The sequence below is a fragment of the Erpetoichthys calabaricus genome, chromosome 6 (genome assembly GCF_900747795.2).
Source record: "Erpetoichthys calabaricus chromosome 6, fErpCal1.3, whole genome shotgun sequence".
Lineage (NCBI taxonomy): Eukaryota > Metazoa > Chordata > Cladistia > Polypteriformes > Polypteridae > Erpetoichthys > Erpetoichthys calabaricus.
The window spans coordinates 141,713,152-141,731,328 of NC_041399.2; the positions used below are offsets into that span (position 1 = coordinate 141,713,152).

The 18,177-nt window shown below is 34.8% G+C and overlaps 1 protein-coding gene across 4 annotated transcripts in view; it reads left to right on the top strand.

Moving 5' to 3' along the window:
* Positions 1-18,177, top strand: part of LOC114653573 (tensin-3-like) — a 358,125-nt gene that overhangs the window by 260,664 nt on the left and 79,284 nt on the right. For all 4 annotated transcript variants that reach the window (XM_028803965.2, XM_051929076.1, XM_028803964.2 and 1 more), the window contains 4 exons: positions 4,347-4,476; positions 5,379-5,444; positions 8,035-8,139; positions 15,165-16,370. In XM_028803965.2, the coding sequence (XP_028659798.2) occupies positions 4,347-4,476; positions 5,379-5,444; positions 8,035-8,139; positions 15,165-16,370 (1,507 nt within the window). The remainder of the gene's footprint in view (positions 1-4,346; positions 4,477-5,378; positions 5,445-8,034; positions 8,140-15,164; positions 16,371-18,177) is intronic.

Consider the following 18,177-nt stretch of genomic DNA (forward strand, 5'->3'; position numbering starts at 1 on the left):
AAAATAGCTTGTGGTTTAGAGGGGTCAAAGTAGAAAGAAGAGAATCGTACATGAAAACTGGCAAATAATATCTTTGCTGAACAGAATGTCATCTCAGAATACACCGCTTATTAGACTTTGTCTCGAATGAGCTGCAACAGATGAAAAACATGTGTGGTGCCAATGTCATCAATAAAAACAAGAAAATGTGTTTTCAGTAGACACAGAAGCATGAAAAATCAACTATTAAGTGGAAAAAGTTGCTTGGCTAGAGGAATCCACTTTTCTTTTGTATCATACTGATGGAAGGCTCCATGTTCCATTTTATTTTCCAAGCAATTACTCTTCATCCAGATTAGTAATATACATGTGCTTGCTATTTAGTGACATGTATTGCCATACAAACTCACAGAGTGGGGCTGTTGAGTGCTGAAGTGCATAGCACATAAAAGTTGCCTATACTTTGTTGCATCACTCATAACAGAGTTCCAAATTGCCTCTGGAAGCAACATAAGCACAAGGACTGTGCGCCAGGAGCTTCATGAAATAGGTTTCTATCACCGTGCAGCTGTAAACAGGCCTAAATCATGTAGCCATTGCCCTCTTCATCAGTGGAAATATGTTCTCTTGATGAACCACACTTCATTATCTGGCAGCCTAATGGATGAATCTGTATTTGGTATTTCCAAAATGGTCTCAAAATCAAAACCATTTTGAGCACTGACATAACACCTGACATTCCATACCTGACCTCATGTGTGGCTCTGAGCCAGTGTTCCCTCTTATTATTTTTCTGATTAGCAGATGTGAATAAGGCATGAGCTGGTACTTACAGTTTACAAGCAATTTCTTCAATACCCTTTTGAATTTCAAGCAAGACAAATAAATGAAGCAGGAGGGGTGGGGGTTTGGTGGAGGTGCATTACCAAAAGTTGAAAGACACGATAATAACTGAGCGGCTCTTCCAAGCTGTTGCATGGCATGGGGAGTGAATGGTTCAATTTAAAATTGCTGCATGGCACAGCTTAGGGGGAGCATAAGCTCTCTGATGCTCTGTTAGTGTCCGTTTGTTATCAATCACTGTCACCACCAGACCTATGTGCATTACTTGCTGTGTTTTTTTTGGTTATTCTCTGTGTACAGTGACCTTTTAATCAAGACACAGCATTGTAAGTGGAGACTGAAAGTTGTTTTTTGCTGTTTGTTAATGGCTGATACGGGTATTATGCTGATGCTTCCGTGCACAAATTTTGTTTCATGCACAAAATTATTTTAGATATTGTATAAAATTATCTTCAGGCTTTGTGAATATGAAACGTAAATTTCATGTTTGAACTTGGGTCCCAGTTCCAATATTTTTCATTGTTTATATGCAAATATTTCAAAATCCATAGTACTTCTCATCCCAAGCATTTTGGATTAGGGATAGTCAACTTTATGTGTGTGCATGTGTATACATATACTGTATATAGGAACAGCACAGTGGAAGTGGTTTGCTCTGCTGTCACCTCTCCTTCACCATATGTGTGAAGCTCCTCCCTCAAAGAAATTTATCTGAATGGTAGGTTAATTTCTGACTCTATGTTGGTTCCATTCATCCTAGGTTTGTTTCTGTTTATATGCTAAGCTAAGCCTCTGCTTCTGTGCAAAAGGATTTCATAAGGTTGCTTGGTAATGTATACAGAATATAAAAGACAGCAAATGGAAAATAAAAAGATGTCATTATGCATCCAAACAATAAAGTAATATGAAATGAATGCATACATAGAATAAATAATACATAGGAAAAGATTGAATGCTGTGAATATCTTACAATTTTATAACAATGTGGAACAATATTTTTTCTATGATAAGAAATCATATCTAAGGAAAAATCATTTTTGATATTTCATATCATATAGTGTTGTAAATTATTCAGAATCATTTGTAGAAAAATATGAAACATAAATAAGATAAAGAAAAATTCATACAGGCAGGACTAGAACTCCGTGCCCCACACACACTACTATCAGCACTATTCTGCAACTGTCATAGACTGGCACCAAGATCATCCTTTTCAGTTGTTAAATACAAAATATCATTGCAGTTTAGATTCTTCTGGAGATTGATCTATTTGTGAAAAAGTCTTTTCTTAAGCTGTCTGCAAATAGCCAAGAATTTTTTGTCAACAAGCATGCAAGGATGTCACAAATGAGGGGGAAAAAAACAAGGAATAGAAAGTAACAAAGTAACCCTTCTAACAGATCCTGACAGTGACTACTCTTACCTAAAAAAATGACTGAATCTGAATTTGAGGACAAATATGATTTGTCTTTTGTTCACCTTTCTTGATCACACATTTTAAATACTGTACTCCTAACAACTTAAGTGTCATTTGTATACTTTATGAAAATGATCAACATTTATGTTGGGCTTCATACCAGTAACAGCTTTTATCCATGTGGCTTTCTGATCAGTGCAGTAATACCCGATTTTAAATACACATGCGTTAAAATCTGGGCTCCTCTGATAGTCTCACCATCTTTCTGTCAGTAAGACTTAAACTGTACAAAAATAGATGCTCTGTATACAAATCTAATTGTGGGACCTGTGAGGAAAATGCAAATAAAAACAGCTGTGATTAGTAAATTATCTTTGAACTGAAAACGATTATTATTATTAACTATTATTTGTGTAACAAATAAAACAAAAGAATATGAGTGTTAAAAATAAATCACATGGGGTCCACCTTGTTGCATTTTGTATTTCAAAATGTGCCTCACATTCTCAGTTTGGGAACAAGTCAGGATTGCAGGCATGCCAGTTAAGTACTCACACCCGCTTTCTGTGCAGCCATGCCATTGTAATGCACACAGAATGTGGTTTTGCATTGTCTTAATATACAGTACATGGGCATCCATGGAAGAGATGTCCTCTTCAAGGCAGCATATATTGCTCTAAAAATCTGTATTTACTTTTCAGCATTAATAGTGCCATCTCAGAAATGCAAGATATCCTTTCCCAGAGCACTGACACAACCCCATACTATCACAAACCCTGGCTTCTGGACTTGTAGCTAGTAAGCTGAATCATGACTTGCATTTCTTGTTTAAAAAAAAAAAAAACACCTGAAATGTTGGTCTAACCACAATACATGTTTGCACTGTATGATGGTCCATTCCAGATGCTTCCAAGCCCAGAAAAGTCGAGGACACTTCTGGATACTGTTAACATGGAGCTTTTTTTTGTGCAGTACAGTTGTAACTGGCATTTATGGATTCAACTATATATTATGTTACTTGAAAACGTTTTGCCAGAGAACTCCCACCCCCATGTGGCCATATCGTTTATTGATGAATGACAGTTCTTGATGCAGTGCGGCATCATTATTGGCCCGAAATTCTCATCCAAAATTTTTTGAAAGGTGTAGCAGGCCCTCAATGGAAGAATGGATGTATTGTTATGAAAAAATGGAGTTGACCAGACTAAACCTTAAATGCCTCGTCTTTATACATTTTGTGATGGATTACAAGTCAATGTTCATTTTCAAACCACTGTTTTATGTTTTTATCTGCATTTTATATACAGTCCCAAGTTGGGGTTGTATTTTTCGGAGAATTTGCAGTCATTGTTTTAGAGACATCTACTGAACATTAATAACTCACCAAATAGTGAAAAGCTCAGTTCACTCCTAAATTCACTCTTCATTGCTTGTATTTTTGTGCAGGTTAGATGCATTATTATGACATTTATAAAGCGGACAAAACTGAAATGTGTTTTCTTAAAATGGCCCAACTGTCTATGTAAATAACCACCACATAAATATCTCTGGAATCAGTGACAGTTGAATATTTTTAGGATTTACATTTTTTAACTTCAATTCAGTAGCACTGACTGTGAAATTCATTGAGTTGTTAGTGCCAGATGCAGTGTGCTCCTCTTTGTCTGAACATCTATCCTATCTACCTTTGTGCTTTAATTAATCGGAACAGAAATTTCACTTTTTCTTCCTGGGGTTAAAAAAACATGCTGGTATTCTGGGAGTTTAATAGTTATATTTTACACATTCTAAAAATGATGTTGAGACCAATTTAGGTCAGATGTCTTCTGTGGATAATATATTAATCTTTGTTTACAAGTTTAATTAACAGGGTAAATTCTTCAGAGTGAATCTTGGCTCGGTCCAATTGCTCTCATATTATTTTCTACCACCCCCGCAAGGGCAGGGCCACATAATTGCAAAGCACATGTTACAGCTTTTAGAAATACCTAAGATTTGTGTAGTAATTGTGGTTATATTTAATATCTTTATTTTTAATTGCATTAGTGCTCACAAAATGTTTAAATAGCATTGCATTTTTTGACTTTTTGTTTTTGTGTGACAACAGGTTAAATGTTACCATAAAAAATTTCGATCTGCCACCCGTGACGTGGTTTTCCGGCTACAGTTCCACACTGGGGCAGTGCAAGGTTTTGGCCTAGTATTTGGAAAAGAAGACCTCGATAATGCTAACACAGGTACTTTTATTTCCACTTTTTTGGCCATGCTTAATTGTGTTTTCAATCCTAGTAACTGTGTGCTCATTGCTTCATTCTAGTGGGAATGTCATTAAATCTTACTTTAGTTAAGTTAAATACTTCACTGACTGGAGTTATTTTCATTCCAGTGTTTTTTATTAGTCTTAATTAAACATATTTATGATTAGAAAGTATGTAAAACCTGGAATAAAAATGGTTTCAGTATTTTTTGTTTGTTTGATTTACTTATATTGCTGGGACTACTGTTTTACTAACCAGTTGTGAGAAGTTAGGTTGTCATCATAGTATTTGGAGTGCAGTATAAATTGCTTATATGTAGCAGCATGTTCATACTAAGGGCCAAAAAAAAGTTTGATTCGTTTAGTTAGGAAAATTGCCAAAATGTAATAATCAGGTGGTTAAGACTACAATCTTCTGAGGTATACCTAAATGCTAACATTTTTTAAATATATTTTAATCTCAGCAAGGTAATTTTATATGCAAGGCTCATAATAACCCTTTTTATAATTTTGTGAGAAAATGGCAGTTAACTGTGACTATTCCAGCAAAATTGTGTTTTTTATTATTTGTAAATGTTTTTGATCAAAGACTCTATAATTAAACAGTGTTATTCTTTATATTTTCAATATGTGTTTGACTGAAATACAATAATGTTTGTCTTTAACACCAAAAGATTTCTTAGTGGTTCATACATTGGACTGTTTTAACCATATTTACCTTTTCAGTTAAATTCTGCCTACTTTCATCTAAAATATTGCTGTGAATCTTAATATGTTTACTTGTTAGTAATCTTAAGTTATAAGTACTTACTTAATCCTTATCCTTTATGAAAGTGAAAAAAAACTTTGTATAATTGGTCATTATCGTTTTAAACTTTCCAGATGACCGATTTCCAGAATATGGAAAAATTGAATTGGTATTTTCTGGTAGTCCAGAGAAAATACAAGGTAAGGTCTATTTTACTTGGAAATTTTATGTCAGTGTACTTTTAAGTTTCTTTATCCATGGTATCATTGTTCAAATTATGGAGTTCATGTTTAAAAAGTGAATCTTAGCAGATATATACCAGAAACATAATATTGCATGAAATAGATCTGTTTGAATAAATAACATGCTTATTACAAATTTATTTAATAAATAAAAATACATGCCAAAAGTACTAAATGGGTCCTGCCAAAAGTACTAAATGGGTTTAGGTCTATACCTTGACTATGTCACGCAGAAAAGACTGGTCAACAAGCATTTTGCTACTGGGATTCTTTCATCTGTACTTTAACAAATTTCACTTGCTGACTCCAAATCTGAAAACCATTTTCGTTTAGCACGTCCCATTTTTTAGTTATGATGTTCCATGTCTTGGACAACTAGGGTGACTGGACAGTAAAGGGGCGTTTCGGGATTTAAGAAAGAAGTTTGGTCTTGAGGAAAGTGAATCCAAAATTAAGGAAGGTGTTCTTGTTGGCCCTGAAGTATGTGAACTGATGCTTGACAATGAGTTCAAAAGGAAAGTGAAGCCAACTGAATCAGCACCCTCATTCATGCAGGTTGTCCATAATTTTCTTGACAGTCACAGAGCAGAGAATTATACTGCGCTTGTGGAGAATATGCTGAAAGTATATTAGCGTACGGGATCCAGAATGTCACTGAAGATTCATTTTTTACATTCTCATCTCGACTTTTTTCCACCAAATCTAAGCAATGTCAGAGATGAGCATGGGGAAAGATTTCATCAAGATATAAAGGTGATGGAAAACTGATATCGGGGGGAAAAATTCACTCTGAGCATGATGGGTGACTACTGTTGGTTCTTGCAAAGAGAGACGGATGTGCAGTACAAGCGCAAAAGCGAGTGCCTCCAACATTTTTGGGCATGCTGATCTCACTTTTATATTGAGGTAAATTGACATAAATATGCTTTAACGTGTCTCTGGTATCGTCTTCTGGTTTGTTTTCAGAATAAACACATCAAACCAATTTTGGTGGGACATGGTCCAAACTCCAGATATCGTATTGATATTCAAAAGTGTCAAAACGTCAATGATGTGTATTTCAAAAACCTGACGTGCTAGCTTAATTATGATTTCATATATGAAATCAGTGTAAAAACCTTAACAAAGCAAACAAAAAATATATACATTTAGTGAAATCTAAATGTATTTTTCTTAGCCCATTCTAATTCAGACATGTTTCTGTCTGACCTGTAATTCAGTTGAAAAACCATCTGAGATAGATAGATAGATAGATAGATAGATAGATAGATAGATAGATAGATAGATAGATAGATAGATAGATAGATAGATAGATAGATAGATAGATAGATAGATAGATAGATAGATAGATACTTTATTAATCCCAAGGGGAAATTCACATACCAATACAGTGTAGAATTAATGACTAATTCTGTGACAGCAAATCATCCAGGACCAGACACAATAAAGCATCGTTATACAATGACCACTGCAACTCAGCACAGTGCTTGATTGCTTTTTTGGGGTACTCACTGTGGAATGCAATGATGGGTTTGCACTTTTAATAACAGGGATTTGTCTCCGACAGATTTCTATTTTGACTCATTTGTTCATAAATCATTGTTTCTGAACCTTTAAGAATCAGACACTGGAAAAGATTTAGTAGTTTATTTTGAAAGAACATTTACTGAATTTGTGATTATTTCTTGAATTTGTAATTATTTCTTCCAGTTTGCTACCTATCTTGTAATTTTTATAATTTGCTACTTTATGTGACCATATTTGTAGTGCCCTGTTCTGTCTTTCTGTCATTCTTAGGGTAGTCTACAATATTACAAATTTTACAGAAATCTGACACTAACATGCTGTTTAATGTATAGCTAATTAAACCAGGCTGATATTGTGTTCATTTTTTTTTTTTTAATTTATTTGTTTATTTATTTGAAAAACGTACAAATAGTTCCCACACTGGAACAAGCAATTAATGAAGGGCCCAACTAGTTATGTGTTGTTAATGGTTTATTATAAATTATGTATGAGGACACCTGGCTCTCAAATAAAAATTTGCTAAATAAGCAACTATTTAAAAAGCTATTACTTGTTGCAGCAGCTTGTTTAAGTGATGCACATGACATGTGCGTGTTCTTTTTTTTTTTTTTTTAAAATCATTTGGTAAATGATTTCTTGGCCACAACAAGGATGAATGCAACCTTCGTTGCATGTCCTATTATAAATGGAACCATGACAGTTTACATGTTTTTACAGTGTTAGTCATAGCTTAATTAGAATTTGTTTTATTTGGTATTTGGTACATTGTATTATTTGGTTTATATCCATGAGCCTTGAATTATTTTCTTTAATTTGTATATATGTTTTAGTTTAATTGATGAATGCAGGTAACTTAGACATTGAAGAACTGTTTTTTTTATTAAAATAAAAAGATTGAAGAAGCCTAACTATTCCTGATTTGTTCAAATTCAATTTTATATTGCTATGCTTCTGAAATAAGGTATGCATTTCTGATCTTTGTAGTTTTTTACTGATGCGTTTTCTTTCTGACATTTTAAAGGCTTGGAGCATTTGCAGAATGACCATGGTGTGACAGTTGACTACAACACAGCCGACCCACTGATTCGCTGGGACTCTTATGAAAATATTAGTGCCGATGGAGAAGGTAGGCAGTGAAGTGTATTAAAATTATGCAGTTAACTGTGTTGGATTTTGTTTTGAACGGCACAAAGGCAATACACCAGTGACATGTTCATCTCTGGCCTTTTCTCATTTAGTAAAATGTAGTGTCTTTTTGAATTATGTTTCCAGGTTTCACAAAGACATGCATCATATCAGGTTTTTGGTGACAGGCACATAAATATATTTTATTTCAAGTAAGGAATGGGTGCTAACTTTTCCGAAATACAGTAATAGCAGTGGGGAAAAAAAATCATAATCTACAACATAAATAATAATAAGTCAGTTTGGTTGAATTCCATGGCTTACAACTGACACACACATGGCTTGAATTCTATTGTTATTGCTGTTGAAATATTCAGCAGCAGAAAACTATTGTAATGCTTCATCTTCAGTTCGTTTGGGAGATTTCCTCTACTTGAAAAAATGACAAAAGTGAATGTCAATTCTTTGTTTGCTACTTCAGTTGTAGTGTTTTATTTTTCATAAAACAATAAATTTAATAATAATAATCCCCAACTTGAGTAACATAGGAAACAGCAGAATAAAATTAAATGATGAACACAACCACATGACTGTAAATATAGGCTTAGAAAATATTAATTAAGATTGATTTATTTCAAAATCAAAATATAAGTATCTCTCAAATGGGCTTACATTAAAACTAACAGCAGAGAAGCAAATCCACAGAAGAAGTCCACAGATAGCGAGGATCAAGTCTCCTTTTTTTTTTTTTCTTTTTTTTTTTAATAAGTATGTTACACTGAATATTTTGATTATAATAGGCTAATCAGTTTGTTTCAGAAACCTAAGTTAAGTTTGCATGTTTATGGTTTGTATGGTGGTTTTTGTAATGATTTTGCTGTCACTATCACTGACTGCAGGCTACCAGTTAGGCTTATATGTTAATTTCAGATCTGCCTTTATAGGTAGCCTCTAGCAGCATTTAAACGCAAATTCATCTGGTATAGACTTTTTAACTTAAATCGTTGCAACTTTTCTTCTAACATCACTTCAGTATTATATTGGTAACATTTGAACTAATGCGCCTCACAGATGACGCATATGCTTCCTGTTCATCTGAAAAAACTGAATAGATGGCCTTCAAGGACTGATAAACGTGTGTTCTCTCATTGTTGCCATCTCATGCCTATCTTTTAGTTTATTTCAAAAGACGGGCAAGCAGGAAGCAATACCACAGCAACCATGCTTTCAAAAGACTCTCTTCACAAAATTGCCAGTTGCATCCAAAGTTTCTGTTGTACCCAATAGATCACTGCAAGTAAAAAAGATACGTGCATCTCTGAATGTCATTTTTACTGCAAATGTGAGTATTTAAGCATTTACACAGGTACAAGACTCTTCTTAAAAAAATATATATATATATGTTACGGCCAAAACCCGAAATTGGCCAAAGCGGGAAATGTCCGGCCAAATCGGGAAATGGCCAATGTCGCTGTAAATTGACCGGCCAATGTCCAATCTTTTCCTTGATTTCGGGATTTAGCCAGCCAGTTTGCGAAATGGCATGGTGCGATCGGCCAAAGTCGGAAGGAAAAAGGCATGAGCAGCGATTTGTTGCGCACTTAGTAGTGCAATTGTGTTGAGTGTAGCCTTGGCGGCTCATGTTCAGAAAGCGGACGCCACTTGGATGTTTCACAATAATTAAGATCAGGTATATAAGTAGATTTCACATTTCTGTTATCATTTTAGCAATAAAATAGTGACTTAACATCAGGGACCTATTTTATTGACCTTAAGGTTAGTGTTTGGGCGAGGGGAAGGCCGTCTCAAGTGGCGTCCGCTTTGCTGAACAAGACCCACCTTGAGCAGTTTCTTGTGCAGAATGGAAAACTCACTTGTGAATCTGCATCTGAAAATTTTTAAGCATCTTCGCACCTTGAGCGGACAGTCTTACATCAGCACATCGGATTTTGACCAGGGAGTTCTTGCCACTTCGCGAAATGGCTGGCCAAAGTAGCATATATGCCGGTCATTTCTAGTACTTCGGACTTTGGGCACACCTCGCGGCCAAAATGCGAAATGGCCGGTCAATTCAGGAACTGGCTGAACTTTGGGTTTTGGCCGTAACATACATATATATATATATATATATATATATATATATATATAATATTTGGCTACAAAGTCATGTCACATTGTTGTGAATGGTTATACATCTTTACTATTGTATGGTGGTACCACTTCATATTTCTTTGTTGTTTTTTTTTAATCTAAAAATATAATAAACGAACTGAACATAAAATTATTAGTACGCACACATCAAGAAATGCCACCAGAAAATATGTGTCATGCACACTCATCGGCCACAGTTGAGTAGCCATAGTTGATATTAAACAGCTGTTTGATGATTGCGATAACTAGCTCTTTGATAAAGTGACCAGAACATTTCAAAATGCCCCAGTTTGAATGAAAACCGCTAACTATGTCTGAGTGCACCTAAATGTTATGACATGTACAGATTTTCTTGCTTGTAAATGCTGCGTTTCTCCCTATTATATAGTAATGTCCTCGTCTATTTTCATTATACAGTACCACGTAGAAAAAATTATGCAAAGGATTATTCATGATGTTTGACCTTAAGGATAGTCCTCCGACAGCCTGTAACATACAAAGTGCTGTAGCCCCAAGTCATAGCATCTTCCAGTGACCCCTTAAGTCTCTGGACACACAACTATCAATATTCCTTCCTGAGGTAAGGTACCTGATAGGTTCTTTTTAAGACTATCTAATAATACCTATTGACATGTTGAGCATATCTTGCCCTCACTGGAGACTCTAGAATACAGTTTTTTGAGCCATGCTCCTTAAACCCTCTGTTTTGAGGCAAATGACTAAACATATAGGGGCTACTACCCACTTTTGATAGTGTTCTTAGGCCAGTTACCAGGCACAAACCTTTTGTAAAGAGCATTCCTTTTCAGCACTCCTTTATTCAAGCCATTACTTGGTTTTTCTAGAAATGTATCAGTCGCTCACTCTCTCTCTCTGTTTTTTTTCTTCCTGTAGGCAAGAAACCTACCCATTGGGAATTAGTTAAACCTTAACTTGGCAAGATTTAATTTATAATCAGTACATCAGAAGCATCTGTAAAATCACTTATACATGAAAAGAATTTATTACACATTTTCTTCTTGTTTTCTTATTTCCCTATAATTTTTTGGAAGTCTTACAAAAACTGCACACTACTAGTAGAGGTTATAGTTCATGTTTGTACAAATATTTGCACTGCTGTGGGAGTTTCCTTTATGAACCATTTGTTTTTGTCAGACTGTGCTTATTAAACTAAAAAGAGTGTGTAAAGCTCGCACTGTTTGCACCAGCTGCAGTTCTTTGTAATACAGTCATTTACCTATTTTCTTTCTTTAGACCTGTTTAAACCAGATTTATAATAGTCCTAACATGTTAAATTTTAGATCCTTTATCAAGTATCTCCAAGCTAAATGAAAGTAAAAATACTAAAGACATTCAGCTCTACAGTATTGTTTAGGTTGTCATAAGAATAGCTCATTAATAGTAAAAGTTAAACATTCTAAATATGTTTAAACTCCAACCTTCTAATATTTGGAAGGGCAGTTCAAATTAAAATTCCTGCAGAGATGCAATCTGCAGAACTGTGTTTTGATGATTTGAGTATCTTTGCATTATTGTCTTGCTTTTGTGTTCACAAGTAAACATTAAAATCAGCATGGTAGTTTTTAATTAAAGACTGGTAACTAGCCAATACATTGTGCAGGGAGTTTCTTCCAGCTAAAACTGGTATTTGCTGCACTTAAAGTTTATTAATATGGACAGCTGCCAATTGGCTATGGCGTAGACCTTCAGTATTCACTAATGATTTTGTAAAATGACTGTGGTTGTCTTACAACTTTGAATTAATTTAAATGACATTAAGAAATAAGGTAATTATGGTTGATCTGTACACCTAGTAAAGGATTCGTACTGTAATATAAATAGGCTGAGTAAAATATGGAACTTGCTTGACTTATAGCTGAAGTTAACTTTTGCATGGTTTTCTTCACTGATCTGAAAAAGACACACTTCAGAACTAATTATTTATTATTTCTAATGACTTTCACAAGAAAAATTAGAATATTACTATATATGCTGAAAATTAGTTAGACATAGAGCAATCATCTTGAGATGGGACAGCTCAAGGTCTATGCCAGAGAACATGTAGATTACCATAAATAACTTGGCATGCTACACTGAGTCAAAACATTATGTCACTCAATACCGAATATATTGTTGGTAAGAGGAGTACATTTTATCAATGTTTTAGAAAAGAACCTTTTTTTTTTCGCCTAAGAGCATGACATTTCATTTATGTTATGCTTTTAGTTCATAAAAAAGTAAAATCTTTTACTTGGACTTTTTCAGTGTTGGTCGAAGTGTGAAAAATCTTAAATTTAATTTACATTTTTTTTGTTATTATTAGAGTACATCTGGCATCTGATCATAACTTTGAGTTATTAATGTAGTATAGATTAAGTAATAGTCTTAAAACTTGTAATGAAGGTCCTTCAGAATTTATCACAATTGTACTATGAGTGCTATTTTAATGCTGAGATTTGTTAGTCCTGTTTTTATATAGCTTAGCATAACAATTTAAAAACAAGATTCAGTAAGCTTAAGCTGACTTTTTACCATGCGAACACCATTGCAAGTTGCAGACAAGAAAATATCAGACGAATGTTCTTATTAAATACAGATATAACATACAACATTTAGGAACAACAATGTTGTAATTAACAGCAAAGCATTCCAGCATTCCATTGTGCATTTCACGTGGCATAGTTTTAAGTTCAAAAGAACCATGAATACAAGCCCACCCCCCCAACCCTTCCCCAACCACACAGAGAGTTCAGATTACAGCAAACCTAAATGCCGCCTACTTTGTAAGCCCTGCCCTTGTGTTTACATTCTCTTGGCCTTATATGGCTAATTCAAGGTCCCATGTGTATCTTCCAAGACTAGTTACCTTCAGTGCTGAAAGAGAAAAAAGTAAGATGTGTGAGCTTTCAGTAAAGCCAGACTGTGAAGCTGTACTATGCACCAGTGTGCCCTTTGCTTTTACAGCAAAGTATGTGACGCTTATAAGTAAGAGATGCAACATCCACACCTGGAGATAGATTAAAGGTAATTTTTTTTCCCTTGCTGCTTATCTTGGTGCTGAGAAGGTGGTGTGTAGGTGAATTGTTTAGGTTTAGGATATCGTGGATGATTTGAACTGAAGGCTTTGTAGGGAGAAGTGCAATTTTACAGTAGCTTGTTTTTGCATAAAAAATCCTATTGCTGCCCAAGTTTTCTATGAGATGTAATTTGTTTTGTAATTAATCTTTTTTCCTTACTGTATACTTTTTTTAAAGTATTTTAATAAAAGAGGTATTTGTTTTTGCCCAGTTATCTGTGATTTCAGACTGCTATTTTATAAAACAAATTAGAAAGTATTTTTAAATGGAAAATGGGGAGCATATGGCTAACACATGTTGCGTTTTTATCATAAATTCCTGGAATTAAGACAAGTAGTGTTATTGCTTGAATTTGTCGATGCCTTATTTGATGTACTTGCTTTTAGATATAATTTACGGTTTGAGAAATGAGACTATAGTTGCATAGGCTGTTCGTGTGTGTGTGTTTATATGTATAAGTTTATATATGTGTGTGTATATATGTGTCTATATATAAATATATATATATATATATAATATATTACACAAGCATAAGATGACTTTTTACCCCGCCACACCAATACAAGTTGCAGACAGAAGAAAATATTAAATGAATGTTCTTATTCACGTTTGTATATATAGGTGGAGGTGAAGGTCTGTAGTACGGTTTGCATATTTGTAGCTGGAAATCCACAAAATGAATTGCATATCTTAAAATACATTTTTATTCCTAAGCTTTTGCTTCCTACTAGGAATCAGGACTTACAGGAACCCAAGGCAATATATAGCAATTAAGGAGGGGAGAATAGGTGGATGTGGGGGACTGATGAGGTGGGGTTTGGAGGGTGTTAGTCATAAAGTCTTATGTATTATTTGCATGTCCTTCTAGGAATAAAGGAACTTCTTAGGTTCCTTTATATATAATATGGATACACACATAATATTTTTCCTTTCCAGTTAAGATAAATAAATGCGGAACAAAATTGTGAATTACCAGTGGGTGACAGATATTATACAGAAATTGCATAAAGTTCACCATTTATGTATGTGTGATTTTTGTTATATTTGAAATTAAACACAAGACTTTTATATTGAAGCATGCTTCCTCTGACATTTGTTTTGAACAATTTGCCCACATATTTCTTACTATAAAACAAAGTATATCAAACTGTGAGTATATATTTTTGTTAGGTGCTATATTTTGTCTGTTTTCAAATTTTAATCATTTAAGGTGTTGCAAGTAAAGTAAGGTTAAAAGCTTGAGTTTGAATTACCTGTATAAAATTAGTTGTGGATAGGTTTGAGTTTATTTTTTAGAAATGATTGGGAAATTAACTAAGTTTGGGCTTAGTGTTAGTTATTCATGATTGAACGTTTTTTAAATACCAGCTGGCATGTGTAAGCTTCTCAAGTAGCATAACGTCGCTTTCTCGGAGTAAACATCTGACAGAGGCAAGATTGTGTGAGGTGAAGTTAAAGGCATGCAGTGAAAACTAGCAAAATCTCAACCCAAGAGGCAGGCATGTCTTAAGCAATTGAATACCTTTGTAAATATGCTGTTTGTAAAAGCTTTCTTTTAAAAGGATTGTTCAGCTGAAAAGCAAGCTTACGAAAAAGTGCAGGTGTGTTTGCACATTAGTATTTTTTTTAGTTTGCTAATGTGTGTTATGTGCTAACATGTCCTTTTCTTGTGTAACAGAATATGAAATACTTAAGGAGACTGAAAGGAAAAAGTGTAGTTATGAATTTGATTAAAGGTATTTTATACCTAAGCCATTAAATGCTCAGTCTGTTCCTTTATTTGTTTTCTCTTTTTCAGTACCCCACACACAAGGACCTGTAGATGGCAGCCTGTATGCTAAAGTAAGAAAAAAGAGCTCATCTGACTGTGGAATGCCAGTAGTAATCCATGGAGTTCCAGTAATAAGTAGCACTGATCATAATGACCACACCTTGTCGGTGAGCAGTGATTCCGGCCATTCCACAGCCTCAATACGGACAGACCGAACTTCTGGAACCAAACAAGGGCTTAGTCAGCAGGAGAAAGCAGAATTGGATCGTCTGTTGAGTGGATTTGGACTAGAACACCCAGCTCCCTCTAAGGAGATGTCAGAGGGCAAACAGCTGGGAGGAGTGCAGCACGTTGTACCAGCCCAGGTGCATGTCAATGGGGAGGCAAAACAAAGAGAAAGGGAAACAGATATTTTGGACGATGAAATGCCTAATCACGATCTGCATAGTGTTGACAGTATAGGGACACTGTCATCATCTGAAGGCCAGCATTCAAACCACCTTGGTCACTTTGGCTTCCATAAGAGTAGTCAGAACTCCTTGCTCTCTGATGGCTTTGGTAGTAATACAGGAGATGATCAACCTATTCCCATCGCTCCAGATTTGGGCATCAGTGTTGATGTTTATGAAAGAAACTATACTGATAACAAACAAACTTATTTACCCCAAAGAAATGCAAATGTTTCCACAAACCCACCTAATAAGCCTCATGTATTTGGACAGGTTGGCTATTCTACACAAACATGGGTCCGTCAGCAGCAGATGGTGGCTGCCCAGCACTACACATACTCTCCCACTGAAAATGATGTAAGATTCTCTCCGGAAAACAAGCAAAATAAAAATGAAGTACAGGTAAAACTTCCTGATGCCCCTACAAGGAGTAACAGCAGCAGGGATGCAGTACAGAGAGCTTTAGTTGTTGGGTCGATTCCTATTCCCAGCACCACCTCTTCAGATTCTAATGGCCTGGAAATTTCTGGAAAGGAAGAGGATTTGCCTTCATCTCCTACAATGGACATTGACCAGTCTATTGAACAACTGAACCAGCTGATAATGGACCTTGACCCAACATTTGTCCCCATTCCAACCCGAGTAAATTCTGTGAAGAAAGCAGGAATGACTCAAGTCAATGGACCGACGTTGTTTAAAGACACTGAAGTTTCTGGTACCAATGGTGTGAATGCCCCAGTTCAAGAGGACAGATCAACAGTTCTACAAAACGTCAACCAAACAGGTAAACATTTTTTCTTTGCAAAATAAATGAGATGCTCAAGAATGTTAAAAACTGGTTAATAATTCATCATATGATCTATGCATGCATAGCTTATCATGTAACACACAGAAGAATTCTCTTTAGGAAACTTATCAAAGCCCCCTATCAATTATATCAAAGGTTAGTGCTCTATTAACCCTGATCTCCTTTAATGTGATATAAACCCTTGGACAAATAGGCTTTATTGTTAGTTCCACTATCATTACTCTAATATTTCAGCTGTTAGATTGTATCACAGTCTTTACATTGTATGTATTGAATGGTGTATTGTTGCATAAAAAACGATGGAATGTCTTTGAAGTTTATAATATGGCTGGCATTAAAAGGAAGAAATGCATGTCTGAGAGTGTACTTTCCAAATGGTAAATGTTTATCAGGAGTAACATAACACAGGTGAAAATACACTGTTACCTACTGATAAGAAGTGTAAATGAGTAACCCATAGCGGCATCTGCAGGTTTTTCAGATTTGTAGACGGAAAGATATGGAATAATCTATTTAAATTTACTTGTGTGTTTCTCTGTGGCCATGTTCTACATTTTTGCTTGGGGTGGTGGGGGCACATATAACAAAACTTTTCTGACACAGGGTTTAATTTCTGTTTAAACAAATGTTGTTAAAGGCCGTACAGTGGGAAAAATAATTTAATAACTACCCTTTTTTCATAAGGATATCACAACTTTGTTGCTTATATAAAATTGTGTATATTTGTGTGAATTTGGAATAGTTGCTGGTATAATTAGTGAATGTAACATTTTGTATTTGTGCAAGATGAATATGAGTGAGGGGTTCTTGTGTTGTATGGTAACGGTTAATTACATAAAACAAATTCAGCAAAAAAAAAATTATATGTTGGCTTTAAACATCATTGGTTTCACAAAAACTCTTTGGGAAAGAGTTTTGTTTATTATGACTTTTTGTTATATGTAAAGGCCTCTGTGTTAGGTTGGATGGAATTTTACGTTGCTGGCAAGTTATCAAAGAAGGATCATTTGTAAGCATACTTAAATCACATGCAGCTGTTGAGTTTGTGTGGCCATATGGAAAACAGCATACATAAAGCCCTACTGTAGCTCTTTTACATTAGCATAATGAAACTTTAAGAGGTACAACTTTCCAATAGCAGGCATACTTATGTTATTTTTTTATTACGAGTCAAAGTAACAAATAACCTGCTGTTTTAAGTGCTCTGTGCGTGTGTATAAATGTCTGTGTATCTGTGTATCACGTTTCATTCCTGGAATTTCCAGGATTGGAACATATTTGTCCTAAAGCTAAATATTTTCTTGTACTCTTGGGTGTTTTTCTGCAAAAATATGTTGCAAAGCGAAGAGACATATGATAACAATATTTTAAAAAATATATTAAAAATGAATATGAAGTCTTAACATAAGTGATTACTGATTTTATGTATTTATGTCAAAATATGTGACATAATGTGTCAAATGGTGAATAGTGGATTTGTTTTATTTGCATTGTTCAAGTCAGTGATATACAGAACCCAAAGATTAGAAGTTCTTGAATTTCTGCATGCATTTGGTGAATATTTAACAAGTGGCCTCAGCATGTTCAATTTAAAAAGGGGTGTTTTTCCACTGTTAGTGATATGTGCTATGAATCAATGAAGTAGTACATAGATTTATTTTCAGATTTGTCTTTACATAACATGTGGTGGAACGTAAACCACAGAGCCCCAGTTTTCATGAGGTTTATATTTTATTTTTCATCAGTCCTGGCATGTCTAAAATGGTTGTCAGAACTTTGAAAT